Source organism: Amblyomma mixtum, chromosome 5, assembly GCF_055824585.1.
Source record: "Amblyomma mixtum isolate Tamu chromosome 5, ASM5582458v1, whole genome shotgun sequence".
Lineage (NCBI taxonomy): Eukaryota > Metazoa > Arthropoda > Arachnida > Ixodida > Ixodidae > Amblyomma > Amblyomma mixtum.
This window is the reverse complement of record NC_143016.1, coordinates 121,408,769-121,429,611: the sequence shown is the minus strand read 5'-3', so window position 1 is coordinate 121,429,611 and position 20,843 is coordinate 121,408,769. Positions and strand designations below refer to the sequence as shown.

General features: G+C 46.3%; 2 protein-coding genes across 2 annotated transcripts in view; both read left to right on the top strand.

The window, feature by feature from the left end:
- The window catches only part of LOC149343544 (uncharacterized), a 123,352-nt gene extending 120,983 nt beyond the window's left edge, over nt 1–2,369 (top strand). Inside the window, exon 12 of the mRNA XM_089547005.1 lies at nt 2,181–2,369. Coding sequence (XP_089403131.1) covers nt 2,181–2,369 — 189 coding nt within the window. The remainder of the gene's footprint in view (nt 1–2,180) is intronic.
- Nucleotides 2,370–6,067: 3,698 nt separating this feature from the next.
- Nucleotides 6,068–20,843, top strand: part of LOC149343543 (endothelin-converting enzyme 1-like) — a 39,846-nt gene continuing 25,070 nt past the window's right edge. Inside the window, exons 1-5 of the mRNA XM_089547003.1 lie at nt 6,068–6,136; nt 6,841–6,944; nt 9,056–9,299; nt 10,972–11,067; nt 17,658–17,747. Of these exons, the coding sequence (XP_089403129.1) occupies nt 6,068–6,136; nt 6,841–6,944; nt 9,056–9,299; nt 10,972–11,067; nt 17,658–17,747 (603 nt within the window). The remainder of the gene's footprint in view (nt 6,137–6,840; nt 6,945–9,055; nt 9,300–10,971; nt 11,068–17,657; nt 17,748–20,843) is intronic.

Here is a 20,843-nt window from a genome sequence, read left to right as displayed (position 1 = left end):
CTTCAGCGCACCTTTTCCAGTGTCGTCTTTTTCTTTTTCTAGCGGTGCTATTATTTATGCTCAAATTTTGCTGTTATGTGCATTGTTGCGACCGTTTCTGTGAATGCCTATTTATGATTAATATTTTGTGATTTCTATTTTATTTTAGTGCAATATTTTTAACCTTATAACAATGCTTTGTACTTACTCCCCCCCCCCCCATGTAATACCCTCAAATGAGGGCCTTTGGGGGTATTTTGAATAAATAAATAAATAAATAAATAAATATGAAGCGAACTGCTTTTCTTTGCACCATTTCCATCTTGGTGATGTTAGTCTTGGTGAAAGGGTCCCAAATTACACATGTATAGTCTAGTATCGGCAGAATTACACTTTTGTATGCGAGCAGACGGACAGAAGGGGAGGAAAGTCTCAAAGCCCTCCTCAAGAAGAATAATTTGCGGTTAGCATTAGCTACTACATATTCAAGGTGCTTAGTGCAAGTGAGATCATTAGTGATCCAGAGTCCTAGATACTTGTAGTGTGTTACTTCGGAGAGAAATATGTCGTTAGTAGCATATGGATATTTAAGCTTGTGCTTCTTGCGTGTAATGGTCATAAAAACAGTTTTTTGAAAATTAATTGACATTTGCCAAGCTTTGCACCAGGCAACAACTTGTCCTAAGGCATTGTTCAGCAGTTCCTGGTCAGCGGCGTTCTCTATTTCCGAGTACAATACACAGTCGTCAGCATAAAGTTTAACCTTAACGGGAATACCATGCAGTACATCATTAATAAACAAAAGAAACAAAAGAGGCCCAAGCACCGAGCCCTGCGGGACGCCAGAGCCAACTGAAAGTCGTTCTGAATGGTGGTCATTAAAAACAACAAATTGTTCTCTGTTCTCAACATAAGCCGCAAGCCAGTTAATTAGTTGAGAATTTTTCAGTATTGCGCCTAATTTGTGAAGTAACTTTTTATGAGACACCTTGTCGAAAGCCTTTGAAAAATCCATAAAAACAGCGCGGGTGGAAAACCAAGCCCAAGCTGCCGTTCTGGCCAATATGCCCCTGTACTGCCCGTTCGTGGTTTTACCGCCGCTATATAGGGCTAACCTCTTATTTATTTATCGTCCCAACTTCTGCATTTAGGCGCAAAGCTGCAGCTCCAAATAAAAGCCCTGGCACCAATATCTCATTCCAAATACCTGTCAGTACTCCCTACCTGTTTTACCTCCATACTGCCCCATGCTCCATTGTCGAGGCATCCTATGAGAAAGCCAAGCAAGACGAGCCTGCTCCGGCTGGCGCGAAGGCACCCAGTGCTCTGACGTGAGACCCGAGGAAAACAGGAGTGCGAAGGCCTTGAAAATTCTAGATGTCGCTGGTTCCATACATGCACCGAGTTGTAGAGAGCGTCCAAGAACTAACGGCATGAGATTGAACACATTATTCTTTATTTTTCGCGAGGCAGCCCTTCGTTAAGACAATTCCATGGCTAGAGTAGGCAGCACACACCCCAGCAGCTCGAGCTATAATGTAACCCAATAGCCCAGATAAGTGGCGCCTCATCACGCCTAGTAAGAGAACCAAGTCATCGAAATAAGTCCCATTCTGAAGGGAGTGATGTGGTTTGCAATAGAGCAGGCGGTGCTTGGACGATCGTCTGCGCGAGCGCCACTGTGTGCACTGCGGACGCCTGCCATGTAGAGCACCTCGTTATCAATCTTACAGATGGTCACACCAATTCGAAAACTGCGTTATGATAGGCTCGAGTACTGATCAGAGGACGAGAGAGATTAGCGAAGCTGCGAAATGAAGGGTGTAAAAATTGAAAAATACGCCTGCGTTTTGTTAAAATCTTTGTGATCAAAAGAGCTAGCTTACTGAGGGGCTTTTCATGAGCATGCGCAAATATTTATCTATTTTCTGTTTTTCCTATTTTGTTGATGTTTTGATGTTTTTTAAGCTGTGCTAAGGTGCTAAGGGACTGAGCCACTATTTCTTCCTTTCATGTTCTGCTCGATAAGAGAGGTCGCATCGAATTAATGCGGTAGAGGTCTGCGCAGTAGCTCGTATTATTTGATCTATTTTTTTTTTCGTGTGTCTTGTATTGCGCTATGAGTGTTCACAGGTGATGCAGAGTGAGCCTATTTACACTGGGCTGGTAAATGAATTGCTGGTATGCCTGTTCCTTTGCAGCTGTACCCACCGGACATGTTCTTCCCGCACGCCGTGTTCAAGAGCGCAGAGTTCAGGTCCGACTTCATCAGGGCGTTTGAAGATTACTACGACGACGCCCTGCAGCCGAAAGACAACATGTTCCGCTACGATTTGGAGGAGTTCTACGGCTTCCAGGCGCGGCTGGTCGAGGTACACTTCACGAGCTAAGGCGCAGAAGGCGATCGGTCAATTCGTGGCGCACACAGATCGCTCGACAGGTGTTCAAGCTTGCTCCTCTTCGTGCCTAATGGCACCCTATCTGAAAACAAAGAAACAAAGAAACAAACACTGCTAAAACTCTCTTTTATTTATTATGTTCTTTTCACATCATGCCGCTTTTCGCTGCGGTTAAAATGACGAGGTGATGGTGCAACAAGGGCGTGATGTGGTGCTCACGTTCTGACGTCGTTTGTTCACTGACCGCTAGCTTGAACCTGCTTCGGATTTGGTACATTACCGGAGACAATAACTCCCATATTGGGCTTACTTCGACAGTTTAAAAATAAAGTATGCTATTGTTGAAATGTTCTCACTCCAGGACGGCACGACTTCTTCGCGGTTTACGGGCCGCGGAAAATAAGCCAGAAGGGGCTCCTTCTTTCTTAAACCTTAAGCTTCTTTAAGCTTCTTCTTAAGCTTCTTCTTTCTTAAACTTTTTCTTAAACCAGTGAAATTTCTCCTCGGCTCTTTAAGGAAAGGTCCTGATGTAGATATGTATTAGCAAAAGGAGCAGAAGATGCAGAATCGACATTAAGTAGAAGACAATGAAGCAGGAGAAAAAGATGGCCAAAATTCATACATACGCGTAGTCGGTGCTGCAAGCAACATCTTCGGAGGACGTCCGTCTGGTTGGCCTTGAAGGTAATTAAAATATGTGGAGAGAAGATAAAAATGCCTAATTCATGGAATCAAGCTACACAGAAATGACGTCCGGTCATTGAACACGGATCCTCGCCGAGCACTGCGATCGCGACAACCCTAAAATCGCCTTCGAAGAACTGAGCGTGTTGCCTCCGGAATATAGTCCCTCTTGCCAACATATCGGGTAGTGGCATATCCAGTTCATGAAGGCGACGGTAAACAGGTCTCCGGAAACCCTTTGCGTATGTTAATGTACTTCGCCATGTGACAACAAAGGCGGAGCGAAGGCTTCTCCCTCTGGTGCGCGCTTATCGCTTATGCACCTGCCACACGCGCAAGCTTAGTGACACTTTCACGAAGTGCACTTCGGCTGAACGAGTGACACCTTCGGTGCAGGCTTTCACGCTAAAGAAAGGACAGTCATTTTGGAAATGATGGCAGTGGTGATGGATATTGAAGTATCATTGAGAAGTTCATTTTCGCGTAAATACTTAGAAAATGCAAGTTTATCGAAAATCTTATAACTCCGAGTTAATTTTCAGTTTCATTTCCCCACTTGAATAACTGTCAACTGCAAGAAGCACCACATCCCTTTTTCACGCGCGTTTCGAATGCCTTGCAACCGAATGTCGTTCTACTGGACTGCCGCCTTTTGCAGCTTCGCGAATTTTCTAGCAGCAATCGGTTGAGATACATTCCAGTCAATGAAGCTCAGCAAAGACATTCGAGATTCTGGGATGCCTCCGAAACTCGAACACGGCCCGCACTGCCCGCACTGACCAAAAGCCGTCGCCATCTCTTCGCCCCGCCAAAAAGTTTGTGGGGATAGGATTTCCGCAACTGGCAAAGGATAAGGTTAATTGAGAGACTTGCGTGAGGTTTATGTCCTTCAGTGGGCGTAGTCAGGCTAATGATGACGACGACGATGATTTTCACCCAACACGGGCAGCAAAGTGAGACAGCGCTACGGAGCAAAATGACACGCCAATATAAAATCAAGAGACATGAAATCCTTGCATTGAATGCACACGAATCAAGCTCTGTGGACGTTAAAAAAAACCTTTGCGAGCGAATCTGAAGAGGCAGGTACCTAGCCGGAGCCCGGTACAGTTTGATTCCATGCCCTACTCAGTCTGCGCAGTTCTCAAACCACGCTGTCCGTGTAAACTGGGTATGCGTTATTTTTTAATTGCTTGGCTTAATCGCAACTTTCTTCCGTTTTAGAGAAACCATTGTTCTTCCTTTGCTCAGCCACGTAGATGGACATGCGATTCTGTTCGATTCGTAGCGCGTGCACACGAAGTTGTGAATGTGATTGTAGACCAAACCGAATAGAGCTTGCTCTATTGTCAGATTGTGCTGTACAGTTGTCTGCTCTTGCACGCCGGAAAGAGTTCGACGACGAGATTCACAAGACGCTTTATACAGCTCCTACGTTTCATATTTTCTTACTTTACTGTCCTGGGGTGGACGCCTTTGGGTACACACGAACTCTTAACAGCACCGACGCTGCGAGCATCCGTTCGGAGCAATCCTTATGTGTCCCGCGCACAATTGGGGCATTCAGTGTTTTGTTCTTGTACTTTCAGACCATCCTAGAGAACAGGAAAACGCGGGTACAGCTTTACATCTGGCAATAAAACTATTGCATTTATTTTCGTTCCTCCAGAACAACACAATGTTTCGTGGGCCCCGCATGTAGCCTGCCGGTAGCATGTCTCTTTTAAGAACTCGCGGCGCAAAAATCCTTGAACTTTCCGCAATGCAATACCAAAAAGCAATTGTAATAACTAAGCACTTGCATTAATCTAGGGCGGCAGGCTGACTAACTCACACAATTTTACAATGCCAGGTGTGCAGAATATCGAGCCTCTTCGACCGCGTTCTCATTCACTAAGGCTTAGTTCGAAATTGTTTTTTCTCGGTTTAGATGCGGTCAATCTGGTCGACATTAAGTATAATTGCAGTGGGCAAGTAGCTTGTAACACCAGCTAGATATCAATTTTATAATATCCAACAGTAGGTTATATACACCAAGTATCAAAATCTTGCATTCACCCACTTTCCTCTATGGCTCTGTTATTGTTGCATGTTTTAATTTTTGCTATGGAGCATATAAATAAACAAAAGCGTCTATACTTTTCTATTTGTTTCTTGTTACCGGCTGTCTGGCGACGTGAATTTAGGTTTAATTGTTTTCATGAGGCAGCTGGCAAATGTGTGCATGCCGAAAACAAAACTGAACTGGGCCGAAGCGACTCCACTCGTGGCTTAAATACCTATAGCTAGATTTTGACCAAATTTTAGACCAAGGGATTGCTTGGTGCTATGAACTAACCGCTACGCTGATAGTTAATAGCTCATACGGATAGACTGCCGTCAGTTGTCGTGTTGTCGTATCGTGTTGTCATTACTTCGAGGTATACAGCTTTCGAAGAGAGCAGACAAGTACGAGAAGGTCGGCACACAAAACACAGGCTTCCATCTGTTCTCACTTCAGAAACAGGAAGCCAGCACCAATGCGTTTTGTCCTCTGCAGTTTTGTCTCCCAGATACGCGCACACCACCCGTAAATTATCTTTAAAGAATAAGCAGTCGAACCTTCTCTGATGGGCTGGAACGCCTGTTCGGTTATTTTTAGTTTCCAGCACCACTTTAACAAGCTGGCGTTCTGCATCAAGCTCAGTGTATCTGCCGCACCTTCTTGCACGGAGGTTCAGAACCTCGCGCGGCCATATACTCGGTCATGTCTCGTTAGCTTAAGTCGCAAAGCGCCGAACGAAGGCCGAGAAGAGTGCAAGCACCAATAATACATAATTCTACATGTAAGCAGATGGTTTTATTGCTTATCTAAGACGTCATGCCATCGCCAATGAGTGCCTACTATGGTTGCTGAAAATAAGGCGCAGGTTCACACCATCTGCAACATCGTGTATTATAAGTGTGTATGTAATATTTAAACGGGAAACCAACGTCTCCTCTTTATTTCTTGTGATTTATAGCTCATGGGTGACCCGAAACGCCAGCTCTACAAGCCGCTCGCACTAGATGACATCAATACTGGGCTAGAGAAGGTGCGTACAAACGAACGTTTTTGTCTCCGTTCTTGAGAATGAAGCCTTAGGAGTACGGTTGTTACGCATTTGCGCAATTGTGCCCCGGCATTTTTTTCGGCAAACGCTGTGTTTTGAATTGTTTTTCTTCTGTCCACAAAATAGGGTTGCGTTTTACTTGCGGATTTCGCCTACTGCTTGTTGCATACAGGGCGTCACATGTCGCTTGAAAAGGAAGAAATGGGGAAAGAAAGGGCCGAAATTTAACCTAGGCTTCGAATATTCTGTGTGTTTGTTTTGCTGTTTTTTAGGCACTCTTGATTGCAGTTCTCTGCCCTCTGTTTACTGCTTCGGTGTAGTTATCACCAATTTAGAAGAAAAAGCTTGAAATGCTCACGAGCCGGTGGGAAGCTTTCTCAGATTTCTGATTCTTCTCTTGGCAAGGAAGGGCTACGTGTCTTCATTTACATAAGTGCATCTCACTGTACAGCTGCCCCGTTTCCGCGGGAAAGCAAATATTCATGTTGCACCAGTTTCCTTTCGATGGCATTTTGCTGAGACAAACGGGCCTTGGATAGCGTGGCGCCTGACATTTGAAGCGGCTTATTTCCGCAGGCCACTTCTGGCGCCGTTTACTTGAAGACAAGGCAGCTACATGTAGAAGCTGATGCTCATTGAATTATGCCAGCTCAGATGTTTAAGCCATATTTGTTTTTTTTTCTCAGATTTTAACCGAATCAACTAAGAACGATGTAGAATGCAAATTCAAAGTAATCTGGGTGAACTCGGACTACTACGCAGGCCTCGTGGACCTCGTCAACACAACCTCGTAAGTGATATTTTTCGGAATGCGTGTTGTTGCGGCCAGAAAAATTGCACTCTTTGTGCATAATACTCACTACGCAACTTCGCTTCGTCGAGACAGGTACTGTCAACGAATCGAAGGTGGTCACAATTTCCCCAGCTCAGTGATGTGGCTGCAAGAAACAAAATATTCCTCAATTAATCATGTTTTCTTGGGATGGCGTTGCGTACACGAACAAACATACACAGGAAGAGGCAGAAGACAGAGCGCAACGCCATCCCAAGAAAGCTTTGCACCAACTCGCCCAGCAAGAAGTTCTTCTACATTAATCATATGTTTGCAGTGTTTCGTTTGCAGTTGTTTGCCGACTGATGTAATAGCCGTTCGGCCCAAGCTAATACTTCATAGCCCTTCCGAGGCACATGTCACGCAATTTCCACATCCTAGCCGCCACGGTGGCTCAGAGGTTATGGCGCACGGCTGCTGACCCAAAAGACGCGGGTTCGATCCCATCCACGGCTGTCGCATTTCCGATGAAGGAGAAATGCTAGAGGCTCGTGTACTGCACGACGTCAATTCGCGGTAAAGAAATTTCTGGAGCCTTTCACTACGACGCCCGTCACGGCCTGAGCCGTTTTGGGACGTTAAACCGCCATGAAGCATTAACAACTTTTCCGCGTTCAGTGGCGTTTGGCTTCTTGCAGTCGGCATAACATCGTCTTTGGGATCAATATGCGCGAGACTTTCCCGTCCAAAACCACCGTGTCCAAAACCCAGGAAATTAAAAAAGTGCTAGTAGTTGGTATGCCTTCTACCTCGTGCTGCATGGCACTATCAAAAATTACCGATAGGATTTTGAAGGTTCGGTGCTGCTCATTGATTGCCTATGGCCGTCCAAACTCATCGGTGCGAGATCAGGAGGCATTCAGTAGGGCAGAATCTGCTGTGCGTCGGAAGAGTAAGCCAACAGTATCAACATCCGCGCGCACCACTTCCAGGGAAGCTCTAGTTTTCTTCTTAGTTACAAATGCAAATATTCTAATTCAGTTACGCGGTCTTCGCTAATATCCAGCAGGGTGCTTCTATGTCGGCGCTTCCAGGAAAGCCGGGCTTGCAATCAGTGTGACAGGACCAGCGAGTGGGCTGGTCTATAATGATACCTGCCCAGAACAATAAATAAGGGTGTTTCACCTAAGACTTTCTGCAATTTTTAAAAATAAACTATTTGAATTAGATGCACGCTTTTTCTGGCATAGCATTGTCAGTGGTGTAGTACATCATAATGCAGCTAAGACGCGCTAACTAGAAGGCTTGTTAACCAATATTTAATAGTTAACTTTTAAACTATTACCGTTGGGCTCCTTAATTATTGAGAGGCATGTAGCCCACCGTAAGTAATGTCCATATCCGTTTTCAGAATTTCGAGAACGCGATTATCCTCGGCGCTGTGGCCCAAAAAATTTTGGCTATTTCGACGAGTTAGGTTCACTGGAGAGGTTGCATTGCCTGCAAGCTTCTCAAACCGCATGTATTTTGGCGCGATGTAGGCGAAATTTGTTGGGCCACAGCGCCGAGGATAATCGAGTACTCGAAATTCTAAAAACGAATCTGGACATTACTTACGGTGGGCTGCATGCCTCTCAATAATTAAGGAGCCCAACGGTAATAGTTTAAAAGTTAACTATTAAATATTGGTTAACAAGCCTGCTAGTTAGCACGTCTTAGTTGAATTATGAAGTACTACACCACTGACAATGCTATGCCAGAAAAAGCGTGCATCTAAATAAAACAGCTTATTTTTAAAAATTGCAGAAAGTCTTAGGTGAAACATCCTGTATATGCGCTTTTGGCTTGGTATGGAACCCCTGGCTATAGGAAAATAATTCTGTGCGCCCCAGATGAAGTGTTCAGCGAACAACGAGCATTGTTTGCCTCGGCATGGGTACAACGTCTGAAGCAAGAACTACATCTCACAATAGCTTGCTAAAAAAAGAAAAACGACAGCATGACGCGAGCTTTCCTCCCCTGTATACAGCTTAACAAGTGCACGGAATTGTCTGCGCCGCAGCTGATTTTCACGCGTAAACGCAAGGTAGAGCGCACTGCCTGTCTTTGTCTTCTTGGGCGTTGTGCAGCAAGCTCGCGCTGACGAACATGGTTCGGTTCCGGGTCATCCTGCGGTTTGCACTGTTCGGCAAGCGGGCCACGTCGCTTGCGCGCCTCTACTACCGGTACACGCATTTCATGAACGACCCGCCTCACGTGGAGCTGCGCTGCCTGGACGCCATGGAGAGCTTGTGGCGCACTTACTACGTCGACTTCCTGCGGCGTCTGCATGTGCACGACTACGGCGACATCTCGCCTGTGGTAGGCAGGGAGGTGAGCGTCGCAGCTTTTTTGACGCGATCGCATTAAGGGCACCGTTCAGCGGTGAATCCGGCCTAGCCGTCGGCGGTGGCGTGCGCGGAAAATATGGGTTGGTCGAGTGGTTCGTGACGTCACACGTGCAGCTGTGGAAGTTAAAAGTGACTAAAATATTAGAAAACTGGTGAATGGAAGGTCGCAACATGACTCAACCGATGGTGTGACATTTAAGTATAAAGAGGAAATGAAACTGCGCTGAAAAATATTGCGAGAATTAGTCTGCAGTCGAACAACTAATCATTAAATAGCGAATCAACACGCTATCCCTAAGTCATGCAGAAACGATGGTACGGCTTTGTTAAAGATGGACCTTTTGTGCACATCCTGTGCTGGTTCATATAGCAAGGAAAATGAGTCAATGTCTGCGTGGCCAAGAGGACCTACTGACAGGACCCATTGAGGCTATGGCGTCATACTCTTCAGGGCGGAACTAAGTGCCACGGATACTTTTGACCCTCCGCGTCGCCTTCAGCCTTTGGGCTGCGCCACCCAAAACCCTTTTTTCCCCTTGTTTTTCCTTTTTTCTAACCAGGGGAGAGTGGAGGTGTTGCCACTGCTCATTGAGAGTAGTTGTGGTGTTCGTGGGCACTCATCTCGGAGCCCTTTCCCTTTTCCCTTCTTCCCGGCCAACAAGCTTCATACACTTCGACCTTGCGCGGGTTCCTTCGAAGCCGAATATGTTTCCGTGTGGTCGGTGGTAACTCAAGTAACATCAAGTGAAAATACACATCTCTGAACACATTACTCTCTGAATATCTTCTCAAACGTACCAGCTGCTCTGTAGGTTTTTAATAACTGAAAAGTGGACCACTCTCCAAAAAGAAAAAAGAAAAAACAATTGACGTTTCGGGCCCCATACGGGTCCATTGTTCACAATGGCAGTAGATGGACGAAGGTGGTGACTTAGTTCGGTGTTGGTGGCGTAATGAGCTTGCGTAAATCTCAGGAAGATAACCCCGCGTTCGGTTCAAAACATATGGTGTCGTTTGGATGGGAACTGTAGATTTTTGTGTGATTAGCAGTAAAGATATGACGTGATGAGTAAATTAACTTGGTATTAACTGATGGGTCATTCCACGCAAAGCGACGCAGCGTTTCTTTAGCTTGACACCATTTACTTTCTATCTCGATTCTATCTGGTAGTTGAATACGCGAGAACATTTTGTATGGTTGCTCTAAAAGCAGCAGCACATTATAGCAAAATTTGCTTCAAATTAAAGCCATTTCCCCTTTAAAAATAGCGTCGTAAATGCTTTTTGCCTTTATGTGTTTCTTTATGCTTTCTCTCATGTACCATCCCTGACAGATGGGTTCCCGTCGAACACTCGACTACAAAAATATTTCCTGGGCTGCCCTTATTAGCTCATAAAGTTGCACGCATCCCCGTTACCTCGCCTCCCTAACATTCTTTCTGTATTATAGAGATTTACCGGTGAGCCTAGCTGGTAAGTGAGGATTAGACTGGACATGAAGAAAATCTTTGTACTCTGTCCCAATATCAAATTATAGAGATCAGCTAAAGAGGCTAAATCTAATGGCTGAGCTAGAGAACGAGACAAATGTTCCATATATCTAAAAGGGAGTCGTTAACGCGCTTCTATTTCTTGCTTTTGTTGATCTTTTAAAGGCAAAAAGGGCGCTGAAAGAACTCGTTGGGCACATCATCACCGCGCTGAGACGATCAGTGCTCGACGAACAAGACGTGACCCCGGCGGTAGAGTTGGTAAGTCGCGCCGTACTACGCTGTGTTGCTACTTCATCCTGTGGTCTCACACATGCAGTCGTCTACGATATGAAAGCGTTAAAAGCCGCTGGTTAGTGGACAACCTTATTTAGCGGCCCCATGAATATCGCAAACCATTGCAAGAGGAGCACTGTTACACGCAGCTGTACGAGCGAACCTGTGTACTTTGAAAAAGTTTTAAAAGACCGCAGACCCGCTACGCTGTTTCTGTCATGGTACTGTCGATATCGACATCATGATGTAGACACAGCAGACGAAGACTCAAAATGTTGTTTCGTAGTAGCTGCCCCGGAGGGCAAGCAGCAATGACGTTTGCAAGGAGACCATGAGAGAGTTTAGTCCTAAATGTTGAGACTCAAAGCTGAGGGCATCGCATATTATTAAAGCAAGAAACCTTTCACATCTTTATAGCTGTTTTGAATAGCTATGGCCAGTTCCTCTCAATGCCACAAGTTGCGTAACAATCCACTATCTGCAGATTACATCGCTTTGATGGTGACTTAAGATACTAGTATGATCAAGGACCTCTGAAGCCCCGCGAGTGCTTTCTATTTTCAGCAAGGGGGAAATTTCGGCGAGTTTGTAAGTGTACATGATTTTGTTCACAGCGCAACAAGACCGGGACTCGGGACGAAATTGTTACAGAAACAAGCTTTGTTTGCATCACTCTTTCGTCTCGAGTCCGGTTCTTGTTGCGCTGTGAACAAAATAATGAATACCTTCTATTATCTTTCCGTGCGCCTCATCAAGCGTCAGATGGCGTGTTTGGGCGTTTGGCAACCTTCTGAGCCAGGCCTGTATAAGATCTGCTGCTTGTGCACGTGTTCAGCGCCCCGAACGCCGGACGCGCCACCATAGCGGTGGGCTTACGCCACAGTACACGTAATAACGGGGCTACTGCCGCCCTCGACAAGGCGCCACGCTGTTGTATGCTCATGTTTCGTGCTGATTAGCTGCTAAGGTGCCTTTGCGGCTATTCTACTGCGGTAAAATTGGTAAATTGGTAAACTGGTTTTTGAGGAGAGGAAATGGCGCAGTATCGAATCAAAAATATCTGCGGACCACCACTTGGGTCGTGACAAAAGCGTGGCCACACTTTGAACAGTGAGAGACGCACGCCTGACAGATAGTTAATGCTTGCGGTTCTCCCTTCAAGGCTTATTAATAGTCGGCATCATCAACCTGGAGCACTGTGCAAGTGGCTCCGGCTAAGCGTGGACGCTACATTGAGGTATGCTCAATGAATGGGGGTATGAAAGCACCGCAAAAACTCGGTTTCCCGTCTCACTGCGTTACCACTGAGCGATCTGCATAGAAAACTGCAAAAGCTCGTGCGCCGTACAGCGTTTGAGCAAGCGAGGAGGACAGTGCCAACGCCACGTCTGTGCCTGTGCTCATTGCAGTAGATGAAGCAGCGAGAGTGTAGCGGTTCTTTCGGCTACTTAACCGCCGACGTTCCTGTGTGCGCTATTTCTTTCTCATGCCCCACGAAACTGAAACCGTCTTTGCAGACGAGAAAGGGGTGTTCAAATGCACTATTTCTAATTAACAGGAGAACACTGCCACCTTTTATGTCATATCTAATGTCCTCAGCTCCTTTTTGTTACCTAGGCTCGAGCACTATGGTGTGGACTAGAGCACTGCACGGGCCTCAATCTGAGGCCGATTCCCGGCCCGGGCCCGAGACCTGAAGCCCGAGTTCGGCCCAGGACTGCGGCTTCAAACCCGGGCCCGGCCCAGGCCCGCTAAATTATCGCTCTAACGAGCCCGGCCCGGCCCGTGAATCACGATGTGAAGCTTAGGCCCGGCCCGGCCCATTTCATAGTAACGCTTGAGGTATATTGCCAACTCTGAGCTAGTAAAGTAGACTGCTACTCGACAGATAAGGAACTGGCCTACAAAGGCTCTGAAACCGCAGTTTGGCTTGCAGAAAGTTCGTTTTTAACCCAGAAGGTAGTAATTAAGAATAGTGCTCGAGAGCCGGACAGTGATATTATGTAGGTGCGCAAAGATAAACTCGGAAGTTCTGAGAGCCAAATAAAAAGGGCTGAATACGCGCGTAATAGACTACTTTGCATTCCTCCATGATTTTCATCAGTTATGTTTTGCCGCCCGGAAGTATAAACATTGAAGCTGCCTAGCAAGTACTGGGTTTACTTTTTTTAGTGAACGCGATCTCATAGGTTGAACTCATAGCCGAACGGGTCGCCTTTCAGCATGAACGAAAAACGAAAAGCTAAAATACTTGAGTATTTCACGGTGTGGGTTTTAAGACTAGAAGCGTCCTAAACTAATATCTTCTTCGCGAATGCATTTCTAATAGTGTATATGTTTTGGGATGACAAACGATCAATGGCGAATTAAGACCGGTTGAATTTTACTCTTACTGGTAAAGCAGAAGATAATGCGCGAACCACATAACTTACAGGGCAAAACACCATTACAATAAGGCTGAAGAAGCGAGGAGGAATAGATGTGGTTATGAGATGAAATTTACAAACTCTCGCAAGCTTTTGTGGCTATTTCATTTACAAGACGTTCCGGTGAGCTGATCAAAATGAAAACCATACACGCTTTAGTTTGTGAATTTTCTCACTTCAGAAAAATATAGATATCAAATAAAATGTATGTTTTTGGGGCTTAAGGGCCCAAGGGGAGTCAGGCTGTGAAAGACACTGAAGTAGAGATCTCCGGATCATTGGTTTCTTCAACTAGCAATGACACTACAAAGTACATGGCTGTCATGCTTGCCGGACAATCAGAAATGCGGCCGCCGAGGCTAGGAGCAAACATTGGTTCCGCGGCTCAGTAATCAAGCGCCTTGACCACTAAGCCACCGCGGCGTGGATATAAGAAAATAAATAAGTCAATGAATAAAGCTTAGTTTTTTTTCTCAGCGTGTACTATATAGCTCCTCCGTGTCGCTGCTCTAAGGCCGCACTTCTGTGCATCACTCTGCAATAGTGAATGAATAGTCGGACCTCAGCCGTTTCTCTACGAACCCAAGCCCGGGCTTTGTTTAAGACACCACTTTGTTTAAGAATGGGTCCGCGTCTCATAGAACTAGTTAGCGCGCTCAGAAGTCTAGGAGTCATTTTTAATGTTAATCACGGAATTATCACGCTGAATTTTTTGTGAATAAATTATCAAGGGACGTGAGTATTTTCTGTCGACTGAGCTAATTTATGCCGAAGCTTATTGAACAAACGTGTACTGCACTTATTCTTCTGTTTTTAATTATTGGTTTTTGCTTTGGGGTACCACGTCTTTTACTAATATCATCTGCTTGAATCTGAAGCGAAAAAAAGGCGCACGCTTATTTTTCTGGCTGTTTCCGGAATCAGTATTTAACCATGTGCTTTTGATGTAATGTTGTAATCAGTCATAGGGCACTTTCTCTATATGGAGGTCTTGAAAAAGAGTTTTAAAGTATTGCCTACACTTGCACAATGTCCCGGGGTACAGAACAAACTCCACATCAAAGCAAGCCATTAGAATAGAGGAAGCGGTGATTCGGTGCGTGAAAGGGTTGGGTGGTTGCGAACCACAACCGCGCCGGGTGCCGCTAACGCTAGTGATGCCACTGAATTTATGGGTCATGAATACCTTCCTGTGAGATCCGGAGCACAGAAAGCGGACTTTCAAAAGCACTAGTGGGGAGACTAAAAATAGAAAAGACGCCATACTCAGCGTTCATCCTACCATCGTGCAGGATGTAGAGGTCCTCGGAAAGAGCGGGATGTAGCGACCACACGATAGTAAGGCATCGAATTATCCTAGGTTTGAAGACAGGACGCAATGCACTAGTGAGGAAGAACACCGAGGGATTAGAGGTAAAGGGTAAAATAGTGGAATTCATTATCACGTTGCAGCAGAACAGGTATTGGGCTTTAAGCGAGGTAGACAACCTCAATGTTCAATCAATCAACGATAGCCTCACAAGTATCATTACGCTGCACGTGGTACAAGTAAGCGGTAATATCGTTAGACAGGACACCGGCAATTTCTCACACGAGACGAAACTGGCGGAGCTATTAGATATCCCATTATTAACGAAACAGCAATTGAAAGAAGCTTCACAAGCATATCCAGAGGGTGAAAGCAACTGGCGATGGCCAAGCAGAAGCTTAGCTGTTGAAGGAGAGTGGGTAGATGTGCTGGAAAAGGTAGCCACCCTGAATACGCAATGCCTTATGACCACGAGCGTAGCGGAGTCTGGGAAAAATGCTAAGATCATGGTCATTCATAAGGGAAGAGCGTCAAGTAGTTGAGAAGTTACGGACCGATGATCTTACACTCCCTCCTCACTAGGAGAAGAGCAAGCTAGGGGAGAAAATAAGTGCATGGCTGGTTGGTTGGAAGCACAGATGGGTACCCCCGGAGGTGTTAGGTCATGGCGCCGAGGGCCGGTGGACCGATAGGCTGACGACCTAGGGCCTGTACTGGCTGGATCACATCACACATACTTCCAGAGTCTGAAAAACCGTGAAAAGCACTCGTCGGTTGGTAGCTGGTAGGTTGGAAACAAACCCTGTCGTGAAGGGGCCCCAGGTAGCTGCTGACCCCGTGTTAGGTTCTCCTGTATCCGGCGGTCGGAGCCCGTTGCGTTTGGTGGGTGGTCGGGCATCCCGTGAGCGAGGCCGCACCATTGGGCAATCTCGATGCTCTCCCTGCCCTGGCCAGGCAGGCCAGAAATGGAGTCGAGACAATTGAAGGATCTGAACAAAAATCTAGCTGCGACCATTCCCATCCCTTATCATAACCCATTTCGTTACAATCATTCATCCCATCCAATTGCCCATCCCTTCCGCTAGTTGCCAGGGAAGATCAGGGGAGTCTCCCCGGGCCCGCTATCCCCGGCTGTGGGTCGCTATAGTAGCTTTCCCTCATTGATTTCTTTCCACCTTCGGGTGGAAAAAGTACAATTGCCTACGGGCCAATTCGTTTATTTTGATCGGTTTATACCCGCTGTACAGTAGTGGTGCAGGAGAGGCCTATTTTCTTATTCATTTCTGTTGCCTATAAGTCTGTTGCCTACAAAGTAAGTTTGGTCTATGAGAATTCATTGTGTCAAAGCGACTCGGGCTGTGGGAGAGGCCGTAGTGTAGAGCTCCGGTAAATATCTAGCACCTGGGGTAACTTAACGTGACCTGACAGCCCACAGTGCACGCGCCACTTGCATTTCGCCTCCATCGGAATGCAACCGCCGCGGCCGGGATCGAACCCGATCTCTTGGGTGAGCAACGGAGCACGATAACCACAGAGCCATCATGGCGGCTGTTCCCTACCAGATCTTTCCTAAGGTAGTAGTTAATAGAGTAAGGACAGTCTTAGCCTTCACCCCACCAAATGAGAGGCCGGCTTTCGTAAAGGCTACTCGACCACAGAGAATTTTATAGCTACCACTCAGGGCTTACAGGAGTCCGCAGAATATAGACAAACCCCTGCATATTACCATCATAGTTTACGGGAAAGTATTTGACAGCGTCGAAACATCAGCAGTAATACAGGCATCATAGAAGCAGGATGAAGAACCCTATGCAAGGTACTGGAAGGTATCTATAACGGCTGCAGTGACATCATCGTGCTCCATGAAGTCAGCAATAACACTCCAATAAGGAAGGCTGTCAGCAGTGAGCCACCATCTCTACAATGCTTTTCATCGCCTGTTTACAGGAGGTGTTCAGAGGCCTGTAATGCAAACGGCTGGAGATAAGAGTTAGTAAAGAGTGCCTTTGTAATGTGAGAATGGATGACAAAATTGCTTTGCGAAGTTACTCAGGGGATGAGTTTCAAAGTATGATGAATGTCTTGATCATGCAAGCCAGAGCGGTGGGTCTGAAAATTAATGTGCGGAAAACTGAAGTAATGGTCAACAGTCTCGGAAGGGAACGCCAGTTTACGATTGGTAGAGGTGCTCTGGAAGTGGTAAGGGAGTACTTCTACAACGGGTAGCTAGTGATAACAGATCGCAATGACGAAAGCAAGATACCTTGAAGAATAGGAATGGGATGGAGATGTAAACTTCCAAGGTGAAACACGTGGGTTAGCAGTGGTATAGGTGTATCCTACGGGTACGCACCTATGGAGCAGAAACGTGGCGGGTAACAAGAATGGCTCAGTCTAAATTGAAGAGAACGCAGCGTACTATGCAAAGGAAAATGATTGTTATCGCGTGAGAGACAAGAGCAGAGCAGTGTAGGTCAGGGAACGAACGGAAGTAAATGATATTCTACTCGAAATCAAGAAGAACAAATGTGCCTGGGCAGGGCGTGCAAAGCGAAAGCAAGATAACCGATGATCGTTAATGGTAACGGACTCGACTCCAAAAGAAGGCAAACGCAGCGGGGGGCGGCAGGAACTTAGGCGGGCGGTGACAAGAAGGCCGCAACTGGCACACGACTGGCTAAATTGGAGAGATACGGCAAATGTCTTCGTCCTGCAGTTAGCCTAGTGAGCCTGCTGCTTCGGATGATGTTGATGTTATACAGTTGGCTGCTTGCGCGTGCGCAAGTCGGGACGAAAGGGATAGGATGAGGTAACAGAATACGTGCTCTTTTTTTCCGCAGCTTGGAAATGTCACTTTCGAGTTGTTCTACCCCTGGAAACTCAGTGACCGCGATGCAAGTCCTTTTTTGAAAACACTATCTCAACGCTCGGTGAGTACAGTCTTTTTCACGTGTTTCCGCCGATCGTCGCATTTGGAACAGAGCAGGTGTCAATTCGCGACACCAGCGCATGGCAGACGTGTTTACGTGCTGCTTAGTTATTTAGAAATTAGAAGAAATTACCGGATGGAAGTAAAAAGTTGTTCCCCTTCGTCGGCGTGAGGACGCATCACTTTTCATCTGGTGATCTCACTTCCGATCTTTGTCATGAGTCATGGCTGCCATAAGATTCCTACGAAGTTGACACACATAGAATCAGTCACTTCCTTCCTGTTGATGGAACTTCCGGTTTATGTCATGACAGGTCATATTATTCACACACACACATATGGTTGCCGTAAACAGCATCACGGCACCCCCATACACTAAAACGCCACAACATGCTGTCTAGAATGCGGTGTGACATTACTGCGTCAACGAAAAAATGGTCCGACGAGCTCCTTACGCTATCACAAAAAAATTCCAGCGTCTATAGCTCGACAATCAAAACTACAAGCCGCAGTATATTCAGTCCTGGCGACCGGAATAGTGCATCACCCAATGAAGCTGCGTCGCAATAATTAGGCTGGCCACCTAATACGATGGAGCAGTGAAGTTGTGAATTCACCACTTTGTACCGAGTAGCCCGCTACAGAACGCACGAGACATAAACGTCTTCACCTCAGTCTAAGCAGACCCCCAACCTCCGCAGCGTCGCCGATATCGTACCTTAGCGGCAGTAATACTCCACGGATCCATCGAATGCCGGGTGTTATTACTCCTCTCCGGCTTTCTTTAACATGTGGCTTGCTTCTCGGCGACATCGAATTCGAGTCCTGCCTTAGCTGTTGCTCGCGTAATGGTTAACTGCGGGCATTGGCGATCACAATTCTGAAAAAAGAGGAAAACTGGTCAAGCTGTATGCGAGTAAATGCTGTAATGATGAAAACGGAGTCCTTTTGGAGCCGTTAGTCTTATTGGAAGAATTATTTATTCCAACAGTACGGGGGAGCACATACTGAGGTACCCCAGGAAAATGCGTCTACGCACGCAGCACGGCAGAGAACAACAACAACTTTTGCTGAATGTTATTTTCTTTCACTCTTAATCAAAAATTGACATGAGAATCTGAGTGCTGTCAAAACAGAGTAGAATTTGATATAAAAAATTCTCAAACGGAAATCTTGAGTGTTTGAGAACAATAACTATGTCACAACGCAAACACGGCACTCCATTAGGGCGGCAAACTACCGCCAGCCAAACAAGGGAAATTTTTTAGACAAAAAACAAAGAAGCACAGAAGTCAATCAAATGAAGCAGAACGCCTAAACAAAAACTGCCAGCAAACAAACAATATCCTTCCTCACTTTTCTTAATCGGTGCCCGCAGCGCGCATTAAAAAAAAAAACAAGAAGTACAAGTGCTCAGGGTTTTACACTGCATGATAAAACTGCAAGAGCGTGCAATGGTATTGCATTGCATTTCCGACCAATCACGACCGTAAATACTAGGAGACATAATTCTTGGGTAAAACTGACGGACTGCAGACTACTCGCTTTGATTGCTTTTTATCCACATTTCTTGTTTATTTCGAGATCTTGACAGCAATACTGCTGCCCCTCGATAGTAGTCGGCCCTATACTTGATTTGATTTGTTTTCTTGGCTCTCGGAATCAGCTGGGAATGTTTCACAACATTGCAGAAATACTGGTCTAACTCATTCTTTATGTGAAATTAACTTCTCCCGTATCAAAATCCTTCCTTAAAAGCTAAGGTAGGACAACGAGGTTGGCGGGCCCATACACTATAGCAAGGTATTGGGATCGGGTAGCGTGGTCGGGCCGGAGGAGGGGACGAGGAAGTCGGAGGTGTCGTTAAGAAGAGAAAACAAGGAAAACTTTATACACAGTATTTACATTACTTACAAAAAGGGCCACTGAGAATGATTCTCAGTGTAAGGAAGCTTCTTCACCAACGGGAGTGCTCCGGTCACAAAACAACGCCCCTTTAAATAGGCTTCGTATTCGCCATAAAGTATACAACAGCTGTATTTAACAAAGAGGGTTCAGCTTAAGTTAAGAGCAACACAGCGACCTATGGAAAGGAAAATGATTAATAGATCGGAAGAGGGTGGAGTGGATGAGGGAACAAATGCGGGTTAATGACATCCTAGTTGAAATCAAGAGGAAGAAATGGGCTTGGGCAGGGCATTTAATGCGAAGGCAAGATAACCGCTGGTCCTTAAGGCTAACGGAGTGGACTCCAAGGGAAAGCAAATGTAGCAGGGGGCGGCAGAAAGTTAGGTGGGCGGATGAGATTAAGAAGTTGGCGGGGATACAGCGGCCGCAACTGGCAAATTACAGGGTTAATTGGAGAGACATGGGAGAGGCCTTCGCCCTGCAGTAGGTGTAGTCAGGCTGATGATGATGATTCTCCAGACCCTTTACTGGAGAATAAAGTTCGAAGAATGACGTCCCATCAGATGGGCAGTTGTGGACACTGTTGGTACCACCCACGGCAGGGGCGGTGCTGGGCTGTCCCGCTCTCTCGAAGCTCGGTAGATGGGAAGGGGTAGAGGCTGTGTAATCAAACACTGCGGGAAATGAATCTCCCGCAGTCTACCAGCAGGGGAATGAACATCCTCATTCTTCCCCGCCGGATGTTCAAAACATGAGACCTCTCTCGAGGACACAGCCGTCTTTCAATTAACAGCAACAGCTTGACCTCGCGCAGACACCACTCCGTCGTCCGGCGACCCGAGTGTAGACTCGGCCATCTGACGCCGCCACCGTCGCTGCTGCTTCCGTCACTGTTTCCGCCGCTGCTAATGCCGCTGCTAATGTTTTCGTCCTTCGCCGCTGCCGCCGCGGTCACCCTGGTCGAGGGGGTCCGCTGCCTTAATCCACTTAGGATAGGAGGGAGGGGGGGGGGGGGGCATTACAAGAACTACAAAGGCGAAACTTTGGTCACTGAACAAGTCAGAATCAAACGAAAATGACGTTGACGTTCCGGGTGCCGTGCGGTACTTTTGCTCGCAACAAGATTGTCTCAGAAAAAGGAGAGCTTTGTAGCCTAAAGGATCCTCCGTCATGTTTTCCTGTAGATATG